The 23,312-nt window shown below is 33.6% G+C and overlaps 2 protein-coding genes across 3 annotated transcripts in view; one reads left to right on the top strand and one right to left on the bottom strand.

Moving 5' to 3' along the window:
• Positions 1–1,807: 1,807 nt before the first annotated feature.
• On the bottom strand, positions 1,808–19,149 carry LOC109544611 (estradiol 17-beta-dehydrogenase 11). 2 transcript variants are annotated; one of them, XM_019914909.2, is made up of 7 exons: positions 18,909–19,149; positions 10,012–10,492; positions 4,577–4,701; positions 3,408–3,518; positions 2,659–2,827; positions 2,356–2,551; positions 1,808–2,295 (listed from the first exon to the last, which is right to left on the bottom strand). In XM_019914909.2, the coding sequence occupies exons 2-7, from the start codon at positions 10,328–10,330 to the stop codon at positions 2,082–2,084; spliced, it is 1,134 nt and encodes a 377-aa protein (XP_019770468.1). In that variant the 5' UTR covers positions 10,331–10,492; positions 18,909–19,149; the 3' UTR covers positions 1,808–2,081. The 2 variants fall into 2 exon arrangements, with proteins under 2 accessions (XP_019770468.1, XP_019770467.1); XM_019914908.2 differs by lacking the exon at positions 18,909–19,149 and adding an exon at positions 12,820–13,127.
• A 902-nt stretch (positions 19,150–20,051) lies between these two features.
• Positions 20,052–23,312, top strand: part of LOC109544555 (major facilitator superfamily domain-containing protein 12) — a 6,885-nt gene continuing 3,624 nt past the window's right edge. The window contains exons 1-5 of the mRNA XM_019914826.2: positions 20,052–20,250; positions 21,975–22,165; positions 22,236–22,319; positions 22,374–22,572; positions 22,632–22,740. Of these exons, the coding sequence (XP_019770385.1) occupies positions 21,991–22,165; positions 22,236–22,319; positions 22,374–22,572; positions 22,632–22,740 (567 nt within the window). The 5' untranslated portion in view covers positions 20,052–20,250; positions 21,975–21,990. The remainder of the gene's footprint in view (positions 20,251–21,974; positions 22,166–22,235; positions 22,320–22,373; positions 22,573–22,631; positions 22,741–23,312) is intronic.

Genomic DNA, 23,312 nt, shown 5'->3' with positions numbered 1-23,312 from the left:
CCTTTCATAAATGCAACAAACCATGGCCACAGATCCTTCAAAATATATTTTTATTGAAATTATCCTCTCAATCTTTTATCTGCAATTCGAATCTCAATTATAGTTTTCAATTTTTCCGAAAAACGTCTCGATTAACGAAAAAGCCAATAAACAAAGATGTTGTAACTTTTGTAGATTTGCTGAAGAACTATTGATCTTTTCAATCAAATTAAAATTGAGTCCCAATTTGCATTCGATATTATATTATCCTCTAATTTTAGTACAATTTCTAAAGAACTAATTTTTTTAAATTGACAAACAACAAAGGATTTCCTTTGAATTTCATTCAATTTTCAATTTGCTATCGAAAACAATTTGTTACTTGTTTCGCAAATGTCGCGTTTAATGGAATCTTACCAAGAAACAAAAACGTTCTTAATAGAAAAAGCTTTCTAGGAAACTCAGGTGTTTATAATATTGAAAGCGGCAATCAAAGTTTTGGGTCAAATTTCATTTGAAAAGCAAAAATATGCTAAATGTAATGCGCGTTCAGTGAGAAAAATGTTCTAATTGAAAAATAAAGTAAAATTTTACTTGGACTTTCATACGGGTTTCCATGTCTCATCAGAATTTACCATATTCGAAAATCCCGCGTCTTATGGAACACTATTAACATACAAAAAAAGCAGCTGACCAARGTGGATACTGTTAATGACTCATAAGTGAAAAATGTAAAAATATTTTGGTGTAGAAATTGATTCGATCAGAGTTTGCYATTKTTCTGGAAAGACCGAATGAATCRAAAAAAAATCCTAAACAACAATTTTTTTTCGAAACCGAATGCGATTTATAAGAAAGAGAGAAGRAAKAAGTTGTGCGTAGAATTTGATTCGATTTTTTGAAACAATTAAAATTGTCTCAAAATGCCCTAAATTTTACATCACTTTCATGTTACGGACGCGAGGAATGCATCAGAAGTTTCAGATCCGAAATAATAGACATTTTCGGCACATTTTAAGCRTTTTTTGAGCGTTCACGATYTTTAACCGACGATTTCTTCCTKATTATKGAYCCAAACGCTTTATAAATGCATATTTGTGACGTTCTTACGTCGAAAGGAATCGATTGAGCTMAAAAAACACGCATGTAAAATTTCGATTTTTGGCCGAAATTTTTCWAAGGGTGGGGGTCGATTTTTTGRAAAAATKAWWATTTTTTYAAAATGTCTTAAATTRTACATCATTTYTATCTGGGGGWTGCATTTAACTCATTGAAAAACATGCTAGAAGTCTCAGATCCGAAATAATAGACATTTTCSGCACATTTTAAGCGTTTTTTGAGCGTTCACGATCTTTAACCGACGATTTCTTCCTTATTATTGACCCAAACGCTTTATAAATGCATGTTTGTGACGTTCTTACGTCGAAAGGAATCGATTGAGCTCAAAAAACACGCATGTAAAATTTCGATTTTTCGTCGAAATTTTTCTAAGGGTGGGGGTCGATTTTTTGAAAAAATGAATTTTTTTTAAAATGTCGTAAATTGTTCATCATTTTTATCTGAGGGATGCATTTAACTAATTATGAAATAATAGACATTTTCGGCACATTTTAAGTGTTTTTTGAGCGTTCACGACCTTTAACCGACGATTTCTTCCTTGTTATTAACCCCRACGCTTTGGACCCAAAGGTCTCCAAAAGGGCGATTATTGGTTTAGAATTAWTACTAGAAATAACACAATCGRYTTCRAAAATGAAAATAGGWCAATAAAGTATTCAAGCAACTTTGAGCAAAAAAAATAAAGCRAAAAAGGATTAATTAGGCAAAATTTGAGCAAAAAATGGTTGCATTTTTTTTAATTTCTGAACCCCTGTGCACGACTGGGGAACGGACCTAACCGGGGGTAATTGAAAATTAACATTTTTGCTTAATTTGAAGTCAAATTGCCATTTGAGCAAATTTAACTGTGAGATAACTTTGATCTCGCTTTCCAGCCATCAACACCACCATAACAATTCAGTAACCTTTATCGAATTAATATCAATCTACGCTACAATAATCGTATAGAATATATTATAAAATATTACACTGTACAAGCGCGATCACAAATTTTTTGTTGTTGGTGAATAACGCCGGGTTAGTTGTGACACAGTATCCGAAACACTATTTAGTTTATTCCTGCTCAGGTTCTTCAACTCCTCCTCTGAGTCTGCATCTTCTTCTTTCCCGGTTATCTTGGTTACTGATGCTGGATATGGAGCGGCATCTGGCACCAATCCTCGAAGAAATAGCGAAAGAACTGTCCAGGGAAACAGTCTAGAAATGGCGTAGAAATAGAAACAGGCACTAAATCGCATCATTCTATGGAGTTCTTACGGTTTAAGCATCAGACCAATTCTCATCACGCCTGGTATAATCACCATTGTTTCATTTCCGCGGATGCCCTCAATAATGCGATCAGCTACATCGTTTGAATTCAACCTGGGCATAAATCTGGAATCTACTGAATCGAACATTCCCGTAGCGGATATGAAGTATGGGCATATTGCTGTTGTCATCACTCCTTTTACACCTGGAAAAAACCTTATATGGAATAGAAGACGGCAATATGAAGCTCATTTAGAGGCCTTTTCCTGCTAGTGTTTTATGGTGAGAAAGGTGTAGAGGTGATGATTTTACCTTGGGCCTCCAACTCCACCCTTAAAGCTTCATCAAAACCGACTGCAGCGAATTTCGATGAGCAATAATCGACCAATTTGTTGATTCCCACATGACCAGCCATCGATGCCACCGTCACAATATGACCGTGTTCGTTCTTGATCATTGCCGGTAGAAAAGCTTTCACTGTCTACAACAAAAAAAAATTGTTGTTCATACCACAAGGTCTGAATCTAGTCGATTTCCGCCAGTCAAAGACTAACCAATTGACTCGTTGGTTAATTAAGTTAGTTTGCTTCATCACTGATCATCAAAAGGACGGAAATTAATTAAGTTTCCAATAGTTGAAATCGAGGACACTCCAACTGCGTTTAATGGCTTTTGGTTTCTACTCAGGAATTGAGATTGATTTGATGTTAACTGGCGCAGTTGCAGACGAAACGTTAGACGCACAACTACACCTATTAGCAAAAATATTCTAGCAAATCAACTGTGATAGAATTGCGTACTTATGTTATTTGGTACGGAAATAGAAATGGTTTTTTTTACGCAAAACTACATCATAAAAATTCATAGTGTGGACTTTTAATCGGTGGACTTCGTCTAATGAACATTAATTTATATAACTGGCAGATATCGATTACAACTCATTAACTATTAGGTACTTTATGTAGGCACTAAACGATTTAGTATTAAAAAAAAACAATTTGGCGCAACATTTAGTTTTGTATGTAATTTTGACTGGCTTAAAATTGAGTTTGTAAACTTACCCAAAAGTGTGATATAATGTTAACATCGAACGTTCTTTTGATGAGATGATCGGGTGTGTCCAACAGTAAAGATCCAGATGCCACACCGGCATTATTAATCAAAAGACTGACCTGAAACAACATTGAATCACTTGTTATAATCCGCAGGAGGATTTTATTTCTGCTCCAAATTTCTTTTATGAATTTTTTGCATATGCAACTCTTGTAGGTTCAGATAGTGGCGGAGATGACCAGTAATATTAATTTTTTTTTCTACGTTTTTCAGTCAAAACTGTGTGTATTTTGTGTGTGATTCAAAAATATTTCTTAAAATGCTTCAAATGCTGAACCATTTTCGCTGAAAGTAAGCCAAGAGTGCAACATTCCCATTAAACTTGAAAGTTTTTACCCATTTTGCACGTTTTTGTGCGATAATGAACTTTTTTCAATATCTTCCATGTGGGATGGAGAACTCTGACGAATGTCATGGAAAACCCCAGAGCTTCGGTATGCGGATGACACTATTTTGATATGGAAACATGAACGCGACAAACAAGTTTCTAGACCATCTGAGCAGGCTAAATCCAGTAAAAGAGTTTACCAGTGATGCAGAAGAAGGAGAAACTGGCTTTCTTGGATATTTCGTATACAGAAGATAAAATCGTGTGGATCTTAAGGTATAACATAAAGCCGCTCAAGCTAACAGATGCTTCCACCAACTCTCCATCTACCGTTCAAGACGAAAGCAAGAAATCATCAAGACCTACACAAACAGATCCAGATGGTTCTGTGATCCACCATATCTGGAAAACGAGTTAAACCATCTGGAGGAAGCGTTTCTTTAGAGCGAATATTCCCCTATGGAGGTCAAGAAAACAGCTAAAGCAAACCTTTTCGGAACAAGAAAATCCTCAGGAAGTGGAACAGCGCAGATCATTTCTACTGTTTATTCCAAGAGTGACGCGTACAATCGGAAGTATTTTTGAATAACACGAAGGAAAAAATTAAGGCGCTTAAGGGCAGCTAAGGACAGACGACCTCTCATCTGGAGCAGGAATATACATACCAGAAAACCGAAGTGGACCAGTAAGAACCAGGGTCGAAAAACATCAAAGAAACCAAAGAAAACGTTTCTGTGTTGTTATATATTTTTTTAATAAAATATTTTCTGAATTAAATTTGTTTCATACTTCTCCAATGTCCAGCTTAGTTTGCCTGGCTACTCTGTATACATCGTCTCTGTTGGACAGATCGCATTTATAACCATATGCGGTTCCTCCAATTCCTTCCACTAAACTGATAGTTTCTTCAATTCCTGCAATAAGAAACAGAAATCAGGAATTTCAAGTGCAGGAGGTTTCAAGTGCTGTAACTCCTTGCATGCATAACAAAGAATAGGAAAAGAGTATTAAATCGTGTTAAACAAACATTGCAAACAAGTTGTCACAACTGGACCGTTCCGAATACCTACTTTCGGCTATAAATATGGGCTTGCACCATTGCACACATTAGTTGAAGTTTCTTCGGTCTAATTAGTTACATAAGTATTTGTTTGCCCGTGCTTTTGGTGTTTTAAGTGTTTCAGAATTTGGGCCGAATGTCGTTATTCTGTGGAATTATTTATTATTATTCATAGTTAGCGCACATGTTTGTTCCTTCGTTCTTCGTTATTTTTCAATTACCAGCGCGATATACTGTTAGGTATCATATACGTTCGGTGTTAATTGTTAAATATGCTGAATGTATCCGATGGATGTCTTTAGGAATGACATCACTACAACAACGGCTTGATAAAAAAATACTTTTGCAATTAATATTTTATAGAAAAATTATGATCCAAGGTGACTGCCGAAATTCGGCTCATTTCCATAATCCATTCCAGTTTGGATGCTCATAAAATAGGTGATTACATCAGAGTCAAAATTAGTAACATACATAAGTGGGCACTAGTTAATATTCTTTTAAATTAAACACTGAGGCTGTTTGTTTGTTTCTTATTTAATTATATTGTTGGTGGACAAGCAAGTAAACTACTAGGTAGTAATTTATTAATTATTGCCACAACACATATATTGCATATTAACAAAGAAACCTTTGAAAATGCGCCTGTTAATTAAATATTATTTATTATAATTCGCAGGTATTTTATTTTATGTCTGCTGCCAGCCAATGTACCATTAAGCAATGTTTAGCCAATGTTTTCACATAGTAGCTATGTTGACATAGAGCTCTCGATGTTGATTACCATAAGATGTGTTCTTGTCGAAAACGAGTTTTTCTGTTAATTACACAAATTTGAGTCTGTTTAACTCACTACTGATTTGGATGTTTTTGATCGGAATGCTTTTGATGGACATTGGTACTGGATATCGGCTTAAGCCCCAACCTTAGCTTTCCAAAAAGTTGCCTTGAAAAAATTTTGCCATTCGATTAGAATAAACAGTTGTGGTGCCGTTGGCAGTTTGCTAAAACTTGTTGATGACTAAAAGTTGAATAATTTCAACTAATAGAAAAATTCTCGCTTGCTTTCCCATTATGGAATTATCAACTAAGTAAACCAGTTTTTGTTCTTTTCCAATGTACTAAGCTGCTTGCATCCAATTCATCCAACTTTACACATTTCTGATTAAAGCAAGGTTTTTTTATTGTGCAGTGTATAAACCTGAGAAACAAGTTTCCCTCACTAGCCAGTAGAGCAAAATCCGCAAGCCGGTTTAACCGTCATGAGATGAGAAGACTAATTTTCTCAAGACTAGTCCTACAAGCAGAGTTGCTTAATAAATGTAAAGATTGCTGAAACACGAAGAAAAAGCCAGGTTTTTCAACTGCAGATGTTCATGAAAAGCCGTATAAATGGACGAAATAATTGCGACATTGCTATTTACTAGACCGCCTTAAGTGAAATCTCGAAATTCCCTTTTCACTTCATTGTGCCGATTGTAATAGTCAATGGACAAAGCACGAAAATTTCGGTAAAACTGTGATCATCGACCTAGTTCCGCTCTGTTTGAAAAATTTTTCGATTGCGTCGATCAAACATAATAAAATCTAGAAATTCTTGTTTCACATCAACGAATCAATATTGAAATAATGGTTAAAATCAGCCAATTTTATACGTCGAACTCAAGACAGAAAAAGAAAAAAATGCTTTACGAATCTTCAATTTTGCACCACGTGCGCATATTAATGACTATCGTAGTCGAATAAATACAAATTAATAATTGGCTGGAGATGGTCAACAGTTATTAAAGGTTTTTGCGCCATGAATGGATCTATTGAAGGACCAATGCCGAACCTCAGGTTTCATTAGCAATACCTTATAGGTTTTTAAGCTGATTTATAAGGAATAATGCAGTTCTATTCATGCACGTCGGTGAATCTATAGCTGAAAATGGCAAAATTTCCATGTATTTAAAGCTCAAGTTTATTGTTCAAAAAGGAAATAGCACCGAAAAACATGCAGGTCAACCGATAGACTCTCTGTATTCAACTCAATACGATTGTTTCTCAATTGAGGAAATACTTTGACTACCACGAAAAATAGACCTTAGGTAGTTTGCTGGTTTTTCTATACAAATTAAAGGCCAAATTCTTTAACAATTTTCGAGTCAAGGGCTCATTTCAGTTCATTTTCAGTTTGAATGAATTTTTGAGCGAAAAACTTCAAATTTGCCTGCGACGAAAAATTGTGAAAACCAAACTTTCTTCAAGCTGGTTAGTGTGCACACTCTCATCTATAAAATCTGAATCTGAACTTGCGCAAATTTGAGAAAGTTCATAATTGATGCCAACGATAAGTCCACTCCGAATCCTAGACGGACTCTGATATAATCATCGCATAAAAGAGCCATTCTTTACTCCACTTTCTCTGAACTTGTATCTTGAACTTAAACTTACGCGGTCATTACGTTTTATATAACTCATTGCTGCTGATTTTAGTTCCTTGATTCGATCGCCAGATTTAATTTACACGAACAGTTCGCAACTTGAAAGCGTTCATGATCAGGACTCATAAATGCAAAATTGCTCTTTCCATACTGAATGAAAAAGAAACCTGACTAAAATAACAATGGACAAGATTACGTAGCCAAATTAATTTCCGCACTAAAACAACAATATTAACATTCAACAATAGTTTCCTTTGCTTTGTGTAATGAATACAAATCGCAGGTTATTCATATCAGCGCTCAAACTAGCGATTGTTTGCTATCAGAAGAAAGCGCTAATTGATCAGTGTTAACAACGTTGTGAGGTAATGCTGTACATTGCCTTATGTCTGTTTAATTTGTGGTTTTCACTGATTTGTGAACAGAAATATTGAAAGATATGCGCGCTACATGAAAAAGCCAAAGAAATAAAAGTGTAGCAGCATGGAAGAACGTTTTGTCACTTTTTATCTGTTTATTTAAATAATTAAATTTCCTGTTCTGTATGTTAATAATTATGTTCGATGAGGGCGGCTTAAATTTTTATCTTATATAGGGAGTGCCAAAAAATTGTGCCAACATTATTCTGGATGAAACATGAGAATCTAACCGACCTTAAGAGGAAAACTGGTGATTTCTGAGACACAGTCTGTTAACTGTAGATAATGTTTGGTGTTATAATCGCAGGCAAAAAGGTGCTTAAATATTGTAATAAATTATGTTATTAAATGATCAAAGTGAGAGCATTGTTGTATGAATGAAAAATAATACGTCGCAAAAAATATTGAAATAAATCAGGCACTTTTGGACTAGTGATAAATTTTTCCGCACCCTGTATATTTATAGGCCGCTTTTTATTATAAAACTGATCTAAAGGCGAACATATTTTGAAGTAGAATTAGCAATTTTGGCCATAAAATCGCTTGATTAATAATTCAGATTAAACGTGCCGAAGAAGCGCAAGGTAGAAAGAAAAAGTGTATTATTTCAAATTATATTTGTTGCGATTTCAATAATCACGCTATAGAGAAAATCTCCGGCTTTAAATGAGGAAAGTTTTTAATCCGAAATTTCTGAGAGTTTTCATCATTTTTTACTTACTTACTTAATCGTTTGACAACACGGTATTTTCAAAAATTTGCCAAGAAAAAACCAAAAACTGCTGCATGCGGCCTTTAACATCACTCGAAAGAGAAAATCGGTTGCTTGAAGTGAGGAAAAACTCACTTGATTAGGAAATTTCTGGGAGTTTTCATTATGTTTTCAGTTGCTAAAGGGAGGCGATTGGCTCTTGGTATAGATAGACGGATTAATAAACAATTTTTAAGCGAAAACCAAAAATCTCTCAAGCCTGCCCAGAATATCACTCGAAAAAGAAAATCTGCGGTTTCAAATGAGGAAACCCTCACTATAATAGGAAATTCCTGGGAGTTTTCAGGATGTTTTTAGATACTAAATCGAAGCGATTGGTCGTTGGATAACACGGATTTTTCAAAAATTCGTCAAGGAAAATCCAGAACTCCTGTCTGCGGCCCATAACATCACTCGAAAGCGAAAATCCGCTGCTTTAAGTGAAGAAAAACTCCTTTTAATAGGAAAGTTGTGGGAGTTTTCAGGATTTTTGCAGTTACTAAGGCGATGCGATTGGCCGTTGGCAAAAACACCTACTTGCTTGTTTGCTTTAAGTGTGGAAAAGCACACTTTAATAGAAAATGTTTGCGAGTTTTTTTGGGATACTAAATCGAAGCGACTGGTCATTGGACAACACCGATTTTTGGAAAATTTGTCATGGTAAAACCAAAAATCCCTCAATTTTGAATTTTAGCTAAATTTTAGCTGAGTGTTGCCTACAAAGTGTGCTTCTCAACAGCGTCGATTATCACCGGTTTAAAAGGAGTGAATATAATACAAATTCCTATTTATGCTCACATTCTTGCAAGTTTACTGCCTTTAGATTCTCGTAGATTTTGCGAAAAAAAGCAATTCAAATAGAATCAATTCGCTTGCAAAGTTCATGCCAGCAAGGATATGAGGATCATTTCCTCGAACATTTATATTACCTACTAAAAAAATACATTATCGGTAGCATTTTTCCTAAGTATATTTGTGCCAATTATTTACTTAAGTAGTTTTTATGGCCGTCATAAATGATTGTAAAATCGAGCGAAAACGCATAAACATCGCTCTCAATGTCATTTGCAGATCGTTCCCTTAATTGCCTTAAATAATTAGTCGAGTTTGCGTGGAAACGTTCAAATAATCATTAAAAAAATCGGAGCAAAACCTTGAATTTTGGTAAACAAACCCGAAATAATTAGTTCATGAAGTAAGGTCGAATTTCGTTCATTTGGACCCATACATATAAGAAACTGTGATGAAAGGTATAAAGTTCTTTGTAGAACAGAGCGGTTTGCTGCAAATTTAGTAGATTTTGTCAAATTATTTAAAACAAAGTCGGACTGAATATTTGAAACTTTGAAAATAATGCAAATTTGCAAAACCCGCAGCAAAGCCAAAATTAGCATTACTAGCAAATTAACCGACTTGATAGACCGGATTGTGAACAGCAACTTTTTAAACAACTATTAACCTTTTCATAGGAATAATGATCGAAATTAATTGGTTGAAAAATATGCAGACGCCAATTTAGATTCACTGTTTCTTTCTCTGCCAGAGTTGATAAAAATTCATTCACTTACCTTCTACATTGACATCCCAAAGCACCACTTTTACTCCCAGTTTCCCCAAACGTAAAGCCAACAGCCTCCCAATTCCAGATCCTCCCCCCGTCACCAAAGCGATCTCTCCCTTTAAGTCTTTGAGTTGCCGATAACGCCTCGGGAGAATAAACTTGTAAATCGCTTTCAAAATATAGAAAATAGACACCAAAATAAACACTATAATATCGGCGGTTGATTTCAGCAATTTGGGTTCTTTTCTCCTGTACACAGTAGAGTTTTGAGTGAAAGGCGGTTCGGGCGATGGGGGTTTGAATGGTTTCTCTTCCACGTATGTCATTTTGGAGTTGATTTTGTTGGTTGACCGACTGCTAACCGGCTTGAGAGGAATGGTGAGAAATAGCCGAAATCTTTGATGATACGGTACTTCTTATGAATTCAACATTGGACTCGATTTCTGCTTGAAGATGGTTTTGATCGGCGGAGAATCAGTAACTGTAGTCTGCAACAAAAACTATCAATTAGTGTTGATTTATTTAATACTTAGAGAGTGAGTTTTGTGGAAAAATTCAAAGCAAAACTGCTCAAAGGATAAAAAGTTTCTAAAAATTGCCGACTTTTTTGTAACTAAATCATCCATTCACGTAACTTTCATCTTAATAATCCGAAAGAGAGAGTGGATGTCTGCAAATGGCTGTTGCTTCAAACAATATTTCTTAGCCTTTAATTGGAGAAAATGTCTCGCTTAGATGTAGGATTACTTTGATAAGTTATATTTGCTACATGCAGAATTTACTGTTAAGTTAAGTTTGCACAAAAAGTGCAACTCAAACACGTACGGAAGCTTAAAACGTTTGGGAATTTTCCGTACAGAATTGCGATTTTTTAAAATTTAATTGTCGCAAATTAGGGATATATTTATAGTCACCAACTGATACGTACAAACATCTGTCTGTGTGTATATTTAATTGTAACGACTGAATGGGAAGTAACCTTTGTATCAAGCTATTTTCGAGCTTCTACTACTAAATTGCAATTATTTTCAAATTTACTTGATTGATTGTTCTCTACTAATGAAATGTTGTTTCCTCTTCAACCTTTGTATTAGGAATTAGCGCATCATCTTTCATATAATTACAAATTATATTCGGAAATTTACCAAATTGATATTAATATAATCAGAGAAAAAACGTAAGAATGAGGGCATTTTTACGTTTAACTTGAATTTGAAAGTAAAATAACTCTTTAGACGAGAAGAGGGAAGACTAACTTTTTAGACAAGTTGATGGAAGTTTGCTGTACAAAGTCGAATATTGAGCTTTCGAAATAACTCAATTCATACATAAGCAAAGAAATGTTGCTCAAACACGAAAAAGTTCTCTCAAACCAACACTCAGTGATCTTTCAAGACAAATTTTGGGAGCAACATTGAAAAAAACCTTGTGCTTCTTTGATTAATCGTTTCAAAACACTATGAACCCCAAAAGGTAAAAAAGTGCTACGTTTTCACTCAATCAAGATTCAAATTAATTATAAATATTTCCATATCTCGACATATTGATGTGGGCCAAGCAATCTTCAAGCCACTGAAGCATGGTTTCAAGGTTTCTTTTTGAGCGTGTGGCATTTTTTTGCCTTTCGCAATACTCTTTCGTTCTTACCGAAATACAACAGATTTGATCAATTTAGTTAATGCGGCTAATTTCATAACGGACCACTTTTACTAAGAGCATTGCAAATTGCAAGCGCACCTGGGATTGTTTCAAGTTTCGCATTTGCGTTAGTTTATCTGCAAAAATCTTTGACTTGGATCAAGTAATTTGAAATAGGATTTTCAGAGAAACCTGATGTAGAAAATGGCAAGGATCGAACTTCATTTTTAGTTGAAACTATTAAAAAAATTTACCGAATTCAGTCAAAGAATCATTTCTTCACGTTGAACAATGTGTTTCATCATAACAATTTTTTGCTTCTAAAGCTTAATAGTGAAGTAGTCGCAGAAAATTGGACGTAAGGATAAAATTGGAATTTTTTTGCCAGGAAAATGAAGAAGAAATTCTACTTATCGAATTTCGTACTTGGCATTTTTGGAAGATTTCAAATCAAAATCAAAATTGAAGTTAAAGCAAAAACTGATTTTTCTTATATATTTCGAAGAAAAAACGATTTTTGTAAATAAGATATATATGTCCCTTTTTTACTCTAGAAGGTGTTTTATATGTAACTTGCAAAAATTAAGCCGAAAAGTCATACAAAGATACGTTTGGAGTCGCAAAAACCGTCGCGCAAAAGTACCAAGTTTTCTTCAATTTTTTCAATAAAAATGTAATGCGTATTTTGTAGCTCTTTGTCGAGGGTTGACTTGCCAATTTCCTTTTTTTATTGTTTGCAAGTTTTTATGAAAACTCCAATTTTCAATTTCTGCGCTTAGGAATTAATCATGTTTTAATTAATTGTTTCAAAATTATTCTGTTAAAGTGTAAATCTCCAATTCGCTTCGACCCCAAACAACAGAAAAAATATAAGCATAAGAATGTTAACAAACTGTATATTTTAGTTCCCAACTGCTTCCACCTGGGAGTACAAGCTAAAAATAATAATTTGTTGAGAAATTCCATCGGGAACCCCAATGATAAAATAGTAATCCTTGCAATTAGAATAAATATTTATGGAGAACATTTGCTCAAAAGGCGCTAGCAATACAGAGGAGCTCAATTCATCTGAAACGTCTAGTGGCGAAGATGAATGACTTCATTTGCAAAAAAAATCCGCAATTGAGTCAACACCAGACTTCGCATCTGAAGAAAATAGCTGGAACTGTCTACTTACATATGAAATAAGTTTTCTATAAGATCACCATTCTTTTGAAGAAACGTTACAAAACCACCATCGGCTCGTACTATTTCAACACTTTCGTACTTTCTTCACCGAATTACTCCATTCAAAATCATACACAAAGTTTTCCGCGCTCGATTTCAATCAAGGTAATCCACCAGGTAGGTCGAAGCTGATGGACGCGACGTTACCAACAAGCCAGCAACTCTTCCAACCGCAGCTAATTCACTACTGTTTGACAAGAATTTTTCATCTGTGTTGCTTTATATAAAAGCTGGCAAGTTGAAAGTCCGAGGAGGCCATTCGATATTTGTTTGTCGATTTTGCCCACCGAAAGATTGAAATATTTAACAAGTACAAGTGCGCATCTCAGGTGTGCTAATTGCCATACTTAAGTGTTTGTTGTCTAGAAAACAAGTGGGTAAATAAATTTTAATACTTAGGCAAAATGTTTCGCGTTTTGGAAGGAGCCAATAGGACGAGTATAAAAAAATCATAAAAAATAAAAGGTTAATGTGGTTGAGATAAAAATGAAGAAGTTGTGGGTTTAAACCACTCCAGGTCCAGACAGACAAGAAATTACATTTAAATTCGTTGTATTAGGAAGAAAGGTTTATTACGATCGTTCGCATATATTTAGCAAATATCTAATCAACTGGTTTTCCAATTGGTAAATTAATTGTGCTGGTGGGCATTTTTGCGCCTCAAAACAGCCAGCTGAAGTGGAAAACAGTTAATTTTTTCGGCGGAATGAAAAAAACATTGAAGTAGCATGTTTTCGGGATATTTGCAGCCAGATTTTTTGTTCCCAACTGATTTAAAAAATATGAATTTGCTAAAACCTTTCACTTTTCAACCAGTAAAAATTTCCCAAATTTTCAAATATCTTGTAAACGCCTTTTTCAACTCATTGGTACGTTTCATCACAATATTCGCTTTGTTAATTGAGAAATCCTAAATAATTGTAATAAAAATCTATTGCAAATCGCCGATTTATGTGTGTTAGTGAAAGCTTCGATTAAGTCGAGAATGCAGCTAGTGTAAACGCAAGTGCATATGCATTTAACTGCAATACCAAAGCTAAAATTGCCTAAAGTGCCTATTTACGGTGTGTGGGTTTCACATTCGAAATGGTAACTAATTATTGGGATTTTGTCCTAAAAATCGCAACCAGCTTTGAGTAGGTCAAGTTTGGCATGCTGCAAGGTGATGCTTAAAGATCAGAAGATGGGCATAAATTAGTAGGAGAATTTTGACATTCAAAGGCCATTTTCTACTTTTCATCTGCCATGAGTGTAGTATCGTCTGCAAAGCGTTGAAATGACCACAACAAATTGGAATTAGAGAATTGCAAAACCATACGTCAAGGAAATACATGAACAAAAAGAATGTTAAATTAAGTCTAGAATAATTTTTTTTCGAGCGGAAATAGGGCTGTATAGTGGATTTTCTACACACAAAGATGATCTAAAAATGAGCAATTAGAGACAGAAAAAGCTTGAAAAGATTGATTTTAACTATTCAAATGCAATTTTTTATAAATTCTAAGAAATATTCTCAATATCTGGCTCACAAAGTAGCTATAAAATTGAGAAAAAACAGCGAAAGCTGAAAAAACTTTAAAACTGATTAATAAATGTACCCATAAATTATGAAATTTCGCTTCAAAAAAATTAATTTGCGACATTTTAATTGCATTTTTGATAAATTCTAAGGAACATTATGGGAGGACGTTTGTTCTATAACCATTTTCGACTCTCAAAGTTGCTTTTAAAGTGATGAGCAGTAAGACAGAAAAAGTCCAAAAAATACAAAATTTAACTTCAAAAAATCAAATTTGTAACATTCTAATGGCATTTTTGATAAATTCTGAGAAATATGTATTAAGAAAGCTTAAAAAATTGATTTGCACCATTCTAATGCCATTTTTTTCATTTATTCTAAGAAATATTCTCTATATTATATAGCTGACAAAGTTGCTATAAAATTGAGGACCAATAAGAGGCAGAGAAAGCTGGAAAAACTTTAAAACTCATTAATGAATGTATCCAAAAATTACAAAATTAAACTTGAATGAAAAATAATGGAGCAAGTTGCATTGTTGCTTTAAGACTCTCACTGTTGCTTTAAAATTGATCAGCGATAAGAGACAGAAAAAGTTGAAAAAACTACACGGCTGAATAATGAATGAAACGAAAAAATACAAAATTGAACTTCAGATAAATTAATTTGTAACTCTAATGACATTTTTTATAAATTCTGAGAAATATTATTGGAAATTTGCAATGTAACATGGCAATTTGTTAAATAAGTCAAACATGAAAGTATTTTTTATCGTCTTGGGTCTGTCACTTTATTTAATTAATCAATGAAAAAAAAATGCAGAACAAATGTAAATTTGTCCAATAAAATCAACAAAGCAACAACGACATCTTGACGTCATACGTGCGATATAAATAATAAAGCGATGGTTGAGTGTAAATTCCATAACAATAATTAATTAACTTTTTATTGAATAGACGCCATAACAGGTTCAATGTTTCTGAATCCATTTTAAAATTCCAGTTTCTAATCTTGAGGAAACTGATAATTATACAGCTCTCATCCTAATCGATAAGAACTTTTCATCAAACTCCATGTACAAAGCAGGATTTTAAAACTTTTTACATTTCTTGCTGCATGGAAAAGCTAGAAAACCTTAATTCCAATTGGGATTTTAAGAATCCCGTAAAGAGGTTTAATTAAAACCGATAATTAAAGAAACTTTTGATAATCAATTAAGCTCAAAGCACGGCAAGTTAACTGAAGAGGATTCCATTTATTTACGTTTCATAACAAGAAAATTAGTATCAAATTTTGTCGGCCTAATGATCTTCGTTATGCGATTTTTTGAAATTACCAAAAATTGCCAATTTGCCTAACCAATGCGGTAATTGATTTGATTATTTTAATTGGACCGGGATCGATTACTCGCTTTCAACTAAACAATACAAGCCACTAGTTAAATTGCTCAAAAAATATAATTTATCGGTTGCAGTTGACAGCATTAATTAATTTAGCTAATTGGATAGTTTTTGACAATGCTTGGAACGAAACATTTCGTGAATTTTTCGATTTTTTAGCGAAATTCGCAATTTTGTAATTATGTTTTGATTCATTTGTTCAACATTTTTAAACCAGTTCTTTTATTTTGTAGGCAATGCGATAAGTGAGACAAGGAAGTTGCCCGAATGCACGTTGTAGGAAGAGCAGGAAAACACTCTGTCTTCACTAACGCCCAAGAATAGTCTTCGTCTTGTTTCACTGGTTGAAATTATTTTTTTCTAACTTCGGACTCAAAACAGCGGTTTCCCAACTGCAATTGTTTAAAAAAAGACGTTTTTTTGTAAGGGAAGCGATGAGTGAAACAAGGAAGTTGCATGCATCCATGTTATAGAGAGCAAGCAAAGGCACGAAATATATGAGAAAAACTTGGGTGTTTTTTTGTCTTGCTTCAATTTTGGAAATTTATGTGTTGAGCTCATTAATGTATAGTAATAATCATCTGGAAATTCAGCGCCAAACAATGAGCCAAAAATGTTGATCGGGTAAACAATATAGAAAAAGCAGGAAAACTCACGGAAATAATGCTATACACGAATTACCTCTGAAGATCTCATGATTGCGAAACGTCTGAAGGAACTTATTGTTCACCACAAAAACTCATCAGTTTCAATAAATTATTTACCAATTAATAAACCATTTTTCCTCATTTTAACTAAAGTTAGTGTCCATTGTTAAGCAATTTCATGTATAAATTGAAAATCGTTATTTTCGACATCCATTATAATGATTTGGGTAGATTTCGATACAAATCGCCGGAAATGAGAAAATGGCGTGACCAGGCCATATTGCACCAAGAAAAACTGTGAGAAAACTTCAAATTCCATGTTATTAAAAGCCACATTCGTGTTCGCGTGCAATGGAAGAAACATTGCATGTTTGTCCAGTAAATAAGCAACATACATTATTTCTGTTTGTTATATGTGGTTAAAATGTGACAAATTTGACGGTTTAATGTCGAAATGATCCTATTAGTTGTTTAGTAGAAAAAAACACTTAGAAAATTTTCAGCCGAGGGTAAAGTTCCTGATAATCCCAGATTGTACAATCCTCAACTAATCGTCAAACATATTGCTCATTAAATCTCAGTTAACGTACGTGCACCCAAACATGCTACTCTGAGGACAATAAGTCTTAAATGGACATTTAATTTGAGTTTTAACAGCAATTAAATTGTACACGTAACCTATTTAATCCAGTATTTGATTGCTAGATTGAAATTTAGCAGAAGACCATTAGGTGAACAAGTATGTTGCGAGGAAAATCGTTAATTTCTACTTAACTATAGATTAGTGTTTCGAAACCATCGATAAAATTTTCGCGTTTTGACAAAATGTGAAATTAGTAGAAATTTGTATAATCGAACGACGAAAGTTAAAAATGGCAGAAAATCTTGATAAAGTTCAACATAAATTCTGGTTATTTGATTATTCGATTCTCGTGAAAATGTTGCTTTATTTATTTAGTTCTGTGTTTAATTTTTTGAACTTCAGCTTTACAGTTTTTCAATTAATTGTAGTTTCCTCATTAGCTTAAATCATAATCGGCCATCGCGATTAGTTACTATACAGGGTGATTCAACATTGATGTAATTTTTGAAGATAAGTTTTAAAAGAGCGTAGATCAAATATTAATTGAGGGTTAAAACAGTAATGGAATGGGAATAAAAAATGAATTTATAAGTTAAGCAAGACTGATACAACTAGTGTGTTATTTTGCGTATATTAAAGAGTGTTAGCCTCATATTTTATACGTAAATCACCGTAAAAGATTGATTTTACATTTACTCTGACAATTTTGTCAATTGTTCTAGCCACTACTTGTTTCATAAACATACACGTTTACAATTATGAGATTTAAATAATTTGATTTTCATTTTGCAGATAAGATTATGATTGGAAGGATTTTATAATTTTTTTATAAATAAGTAACAATGTAATTTTAAAATAAACATTTAAAGATAATTTCCGTCAGAAAACATGCTTCAAGTCCGCTTTTACTATAGATTTTTTCATTAAATTTATTAGAAACCACACTTTTCAAGCTGCAATTCCAGTATCGTATCTTCAACCAAATTATGAATTTTAGAATGTATTTTTAAATTAATTTAATTTATTTATTTATTAGATATATTTAAGAAATAATTGAAAATATTTATACTTTCAATAAGTTGAATTTTGTATTCATATTATCGCCCAAAGAAATGGCGAAAGCTTTCAAACACTCTATTAATTTAAAAGTGGATTTCTCAAAAACTGTAAGAGATCGCGTCCTCTTTCCACTTTTAGAGGAAGAAATGAGCTTCATTTCCGTATTTTATTAAATAGAATTTGTCGCAAAAAAAACGTTTCAAATGTAACTAATTCAAGTAAAAAGTTCTGGTTTTCGCAAAAAAATTATTTGGGTCAATTGAATTATTTGAATTTTGATATTTTGTAGAAATTGTCCTTAACAGTTAAACCAACTGTGAAGTAAAGAAGGCTTATTTCTTCCCCTCAAAGCCGCAAACGGACATAACTTGCTATTTTTAATTGATTGCCTCTAAAGTAGCTGATTTCGTTTCGATAGATTGAATTTTCTCATACACAATAACTTTATATATTTTGTATTGTATATAATTTGTCATATTCACAAATTTGAATCATACCTCCTATAATAAAGCAGTACGTGTTTTATCACAAAATCTTAGTCACGTCTGTATTATGCATTTTGTTCGGTTAGGAATGCAACTATTTCATCTGGGAGATGCTGCGTGATTTTTAGTTTGTTATACATTTAAAAAAATAAATTGCTTTGTTTCTTGCCATATACAGTCGAAAAGACTTTTGCTATCAGACTTTTGCTATGCAGTCGAAAAAACAGTTGATATCAAAATTTGAAAAAAGCTTTAGCTTTACCAGTTTTATACCTTGAAACAAAAACTTTGAAAATATCTATTAAAACAGATTTTGAAAAGGCAAATAAATTCCAATTAAACTAACCTCAAGCTTAGATCAGCATTCCAGCTAAAGTGTGTCCGAAACCCGGTCACCAGCCTGCAATATTTCGCGAGCAAATCGAAGACAACCGTTCTCTTCTCTTCAGCAGCGAACAACTAAACTTGCCATATCAAGTTTGAAAGACCATCGGATTCAAATGCGAATAAAACGCGAATCGCTGCAGGAAAAACGAGTTTGCAATCCAATCCTGCTCTTCGTATTCAAAGACGGAGGACGATTCCTGTTTCAGGATTGCGACGTTGTTTTGTGGAATATCAGGCAATCGATAAGCTGGAACAGTGCTGCCAGCACGTGGATTTGCTGCTTTATTAAAAATATATTAATTGATTTCGTATCTAACTACTAAATGAATCCTGCGGACTTTAAGAAAATAAATTGCATTCACTAACAACATCGACGGCTCACCCTGTATATTAAGCAGGTTTTCAAGATTTACTAATATTCACATGGAAGAAAGGTTCTGATTTATTTTCCCTGCAATATTTTATTAATAAAAAATAATAACGTCAATCATGTAGAAAAAAAGTGATCCAATTACATTTCAGCAGCTAAGGTTTGCTTCACATACAATTTGCGGCTGCTTCATTTATATTTATTTATAAGCATGTAAACACATTAACGAAGCAGATATTTAAAAATCGTTCGCTTAATTGGCCTGTTAATGATGAAAAAAGAAAAGCTAATGAACTTTCTGGATGATGCAATATAATTATCTATCGGCAGCTGTTTTATTTTCCTTTTTAACAAAGTTTTATTCCTTGCAATTGTTTATTTTTTTATAACTTTAAAGCGGAGATAGGCAAAATAAGTGTCCGGACTGTGCTTAATACAAACTGGTAGGCAGAATTTCTCAACTGAAGTTATTGCTCCTTTCTCTTTTCACAAAGCTACCAATCTGATCTAGCCTACCTAAGAGACGACAGGAAAAGACATTGTACAGAGCGTTTGCTAAAGTCGATTAAACATTTAATTTTTTTGATCAATAGCTTTTTAAATAAATTTTTAAATATTCTGATAATTTGTTAGTATTTACGTACCTTGTGTTAGCTCAGAATAATTCAACCGATTAGAAACAATAGAAAAATGTGTTGGCCAAACTTATGTGTTTCACCCAGTATAGGTGGAAGTTCGAGCTGCAAAAATGCAGTGGAAATATGATATTAGGCCAAGCTAGGGGGAAACCTTATGAAACTATTCAATTTACTATGGGCAATGGTTGCTAGTGACTGTGCAAATGTTCATTTCATTCACTTTGTTCTGGACATACAATTTAATTTTGATAAAAAGCGATGGTTTTTAGAAAGGTTTTCAATCGGAGTTTTTGGTAAGTTGTCTGGATTTTCGTCTTAGGTTGATTTTTTTAAATTACCGTTGATTTATTTTTGAAACTTTTGTTTCTGTTTGCGTTTGGCGATTTTTTCTTCCATTCTTTATTTGAAAAGAGAAAATGGTGCAGATGCTATTTTTCGCTGAAAGTTTAGATTATATAAAGCGTGTTAGATTTGTGCTCAAAAAATGCAAACCTGCTGCATAAAAAGAAAAATTAAACAGTTTTAAACTCAGGAACTCAAGTAAATCTTCCGTGCTTCGCAATTACTTAAAAATATTGCAAAATTCTGATGCAAATTAAAAGTGGACTGGAAACTATTTTGGTTCATTAAGTTTCCTGACTTTTTCAGTTTATTTTTTTATTTTTCACAATTTCAAAACAATAAGCTTCACTTGGCTAAATAAGTTTGATTTTTCATGTGTATTTCTTAGATTTACTCTGCTTTAAACAGGAACATATTGAAAAAATATTGGAGAATCAAGTAGTTTTCTTCTTTATAAAAACCCACTTTCACTTATTTCTCAAAAATATTTTTCAACCTTTCTGAATCAGCTTCAGCTTCAGCTAAATTTATGTGAAAAATGAACATTGAGGTTTAACCCAACTTGTTCTCTAGTTCAAAAACTCAGTTTTTGTACTACTCAATTTCTCAAAAATTATTTAAGCCCCTGAATAATAATGAAATTCAATTCATGAAGGAAAATTGCAACATTCTGATGCAAATGAAAAGTGGAACTGAAAAATTTTAATTCATTATTTTTTCTAACTTTTTGCAATCTATTTCCTCATGTTACTAAAAAATTCCCAAAAATTATCTACACTTGGCTAAATAAGTATGATTTTTAATGTTCTAAGGGTTTTCCCAGTTTTACCCTGCTTTAAGCTGGAACATATTAAAACAAAAACAAAATATTCAACTAGATTTTTTACTTTAAAAACCTAAACTGACAAATTTTGGCCCACTTTGAAACTGGATAAATTGCGACTGCTGCTAGAGATTCTATTTCTGTTTGAAGCGTTATTTATTGAAACTTTTCTTCGGTTAGTGCATGTTTTTGAAAAAATTGTTGAGGAAACTCAACTTTTTGGTATTGCAGTGATCATTTTTTATCTTGTGAACCGATAAGGGAAATCTATGGCTCATGTTGAAGCTAAAACATTGCAGCCGCAGACGAAAACTTCACTTAGTTGAAAATCTTCCAGAATCACAGATTTTGGGGGAATTGTAATTGGGGTAATTTTTGTACAGTCGATTTTTTGACTTAAGTTGTCTATGAAGTTTCAGCTTCAACTGAGGGGAAAAGTTAGCGCTCCAAGACCCAAAAGCATATTTTATGAGACCACCCAGTAAAATTCAAAAACTATTTCGAGTTATTTGGTTTACCTTTAAGTTTCTGGTGTTGAGGTTCAAAAAATCTTTTTTTGTCCAACTCGCAGCATGCGAAACATTCCAAACTTTTGCATTTTCTCATTTGCCAACCCTGAGAAAATGTCTTTAAGATACTTAATTTTTATCAAAACATTGTCTAATAGAAAAAAACGAGGCTCGATAACGCTTCAAACAGATTCCAAATCGCCAAATTCCACACAGAGACAACTTTGGATGTGTTCACATTGCTCACAGTAGTGTATTTTCCATTTACACTCATTCCTCTAAAAACCCTTCTCTAGCTCTCTAAATCCTACGCAAAAATAGCCAATTTAAATGCAATTTTCAGGTAAATTCTTGATAAAATGGACATTGAGGAGCCATTCATCCCGACGTGTTCTTTCGTTCAAAAACTCAGCTTCGGTTTGGGTCATGTGTTTAACGACCTTTGCGCCGCCATGTGGTTTTCTTATACATTATTTTACCTTCACGTTGTGCTAAATATAGAAAGTACCACTGCTGGAACCTTGCTGATGATCGGTAAGAGCATAAATCTGCATTTCTATACTGCACTTAATATGTTACATTTATTCTGCACAATTTTTTCTAGGACAGGTTGTTGACTCTGTAGCAACCCCTTTGGTTGGTTGGGCCATCGATCGTACGGGAGAGCGAAGGTCTTGGCATTTTGGAGGTGCCAGAACGCTTCAAAGAACCCATTTGGAACATTCCAATGTTTCTGTTTCAGGTAGTTTGGCTGTAGCTGTGGGATTTTCGTTGATTTTTTCAATGAAACCGGTTGAACTAACAACGACAGCATTAGTTTACTATATTTTGAGCATCACGCTATTTCAAGTTGGTTGGGCTGTTGTGCAAATAGCCCATTTATCTTTAATCCCGGAAATATCCAGGAATCACAGTCACAGCTCAGATCTAACTGCCATCAGGTGCCGGATTAGCTTGTTCTAAGTTTTATTAATTCTTTTAAATGCCGTTTATTTCTCAGATACACTGCCTCAGTTTGCTGCAGTATGACCGTCTACTTGATAACTTTTTTGGTCCTGCAAACTGATGACAATGCCTCCATCGGTCCCCAGGATTTTTTCAAATTTAAGGTAAGCAGCCAATTAAATCCACCTTAATTGGCCAGCAAAAAACAAATTGCAGGTTTTATATAATACTTAATCGTGCTCACATTTATGATAATTAGGAAATGAGGACTTGTAATTATAAATCAATTTAGTTGGTTCGTTTTCAGCCAGATAATGCTGTGCAATCACCAACTTTAATACGGTGTAATGAAAAACGGGACGAAAAACATGAAATTTTGGTATAATCTTGAACCTAAGTGTTTGATATTCATATTTCGCTTTCTGGGTTAAAACTACTCAAATTTCCTTACTCACGTTGTTACGACTGAATCGACTTTTCAATTCTCTATCCAACGATGCCAAAACGAATTCTGTGACTCGAATGGTTCTTGAGAAACTTTGAAAATAGCAGCGTCATGTTCAAGTGGATTTTGCAACTCAAAAAAAAAACCACGCAAATCTAAAACTTCTTGAATTTAAGCATTTTTTGAGAAAACTGCTAACATTTCCTTATCGATGGTTCACTTTCTAAAAAGGCCATTTATTTCTCTCTAGAATGATGTACAAATGAGCGTTCTTGCTCATTTTGCCTCCGA

The sequence above is a fragment of the Dendroctonus ponderosae genome, unplaced genomic scaffold (assembly GCF_020466585.1).
Source record: "Dendroctonus ponderosae isolate FM_Combo_2020 unplaced genomic scaffold, Dpon_F_20191213v2 Dpon_F_20191213_2, whole genome shotgun sequence".
Classification (NCBI taxonomy): domain Eukaryota; kingdom Metazoa; phylum Arthropoda; class Insecta; order Coleoptera; family Curculionidae; genus Dendroctonus; species Dendroctonus ponderosae.
This window is presented reverse-complemented; position numbering and strand designations above follow the sequence as displayed.

What these genes read in the sequence shown, in the direction of transcription:
- LOC109544611 (XM_019914909.2), bottom strand. Translation starts at nt 10,330, where the DNA reads ATGACATACGTGGAAGAGAAACCATTCAAACCCCCATCGCCCGAACCG. An exon ending in CTAAGCTGGACATTGGAGAA is followed by an intron (nt 3,519 to 4,576) that starts GTATGAAACAAA and finishes ATGTTGTTTCAG; the next exon opens with GTCAGTCTTTTGATTAATAA. An exon ending in ATTGGTCTGATGCTTAAACC is followed by an intron (nt 2,296 to 2,355) that starts GTAAGAACTCCA and finishes CGCCATTTCTAG; the next exon opens with ACTGTTTCCCTGGACAGTTC.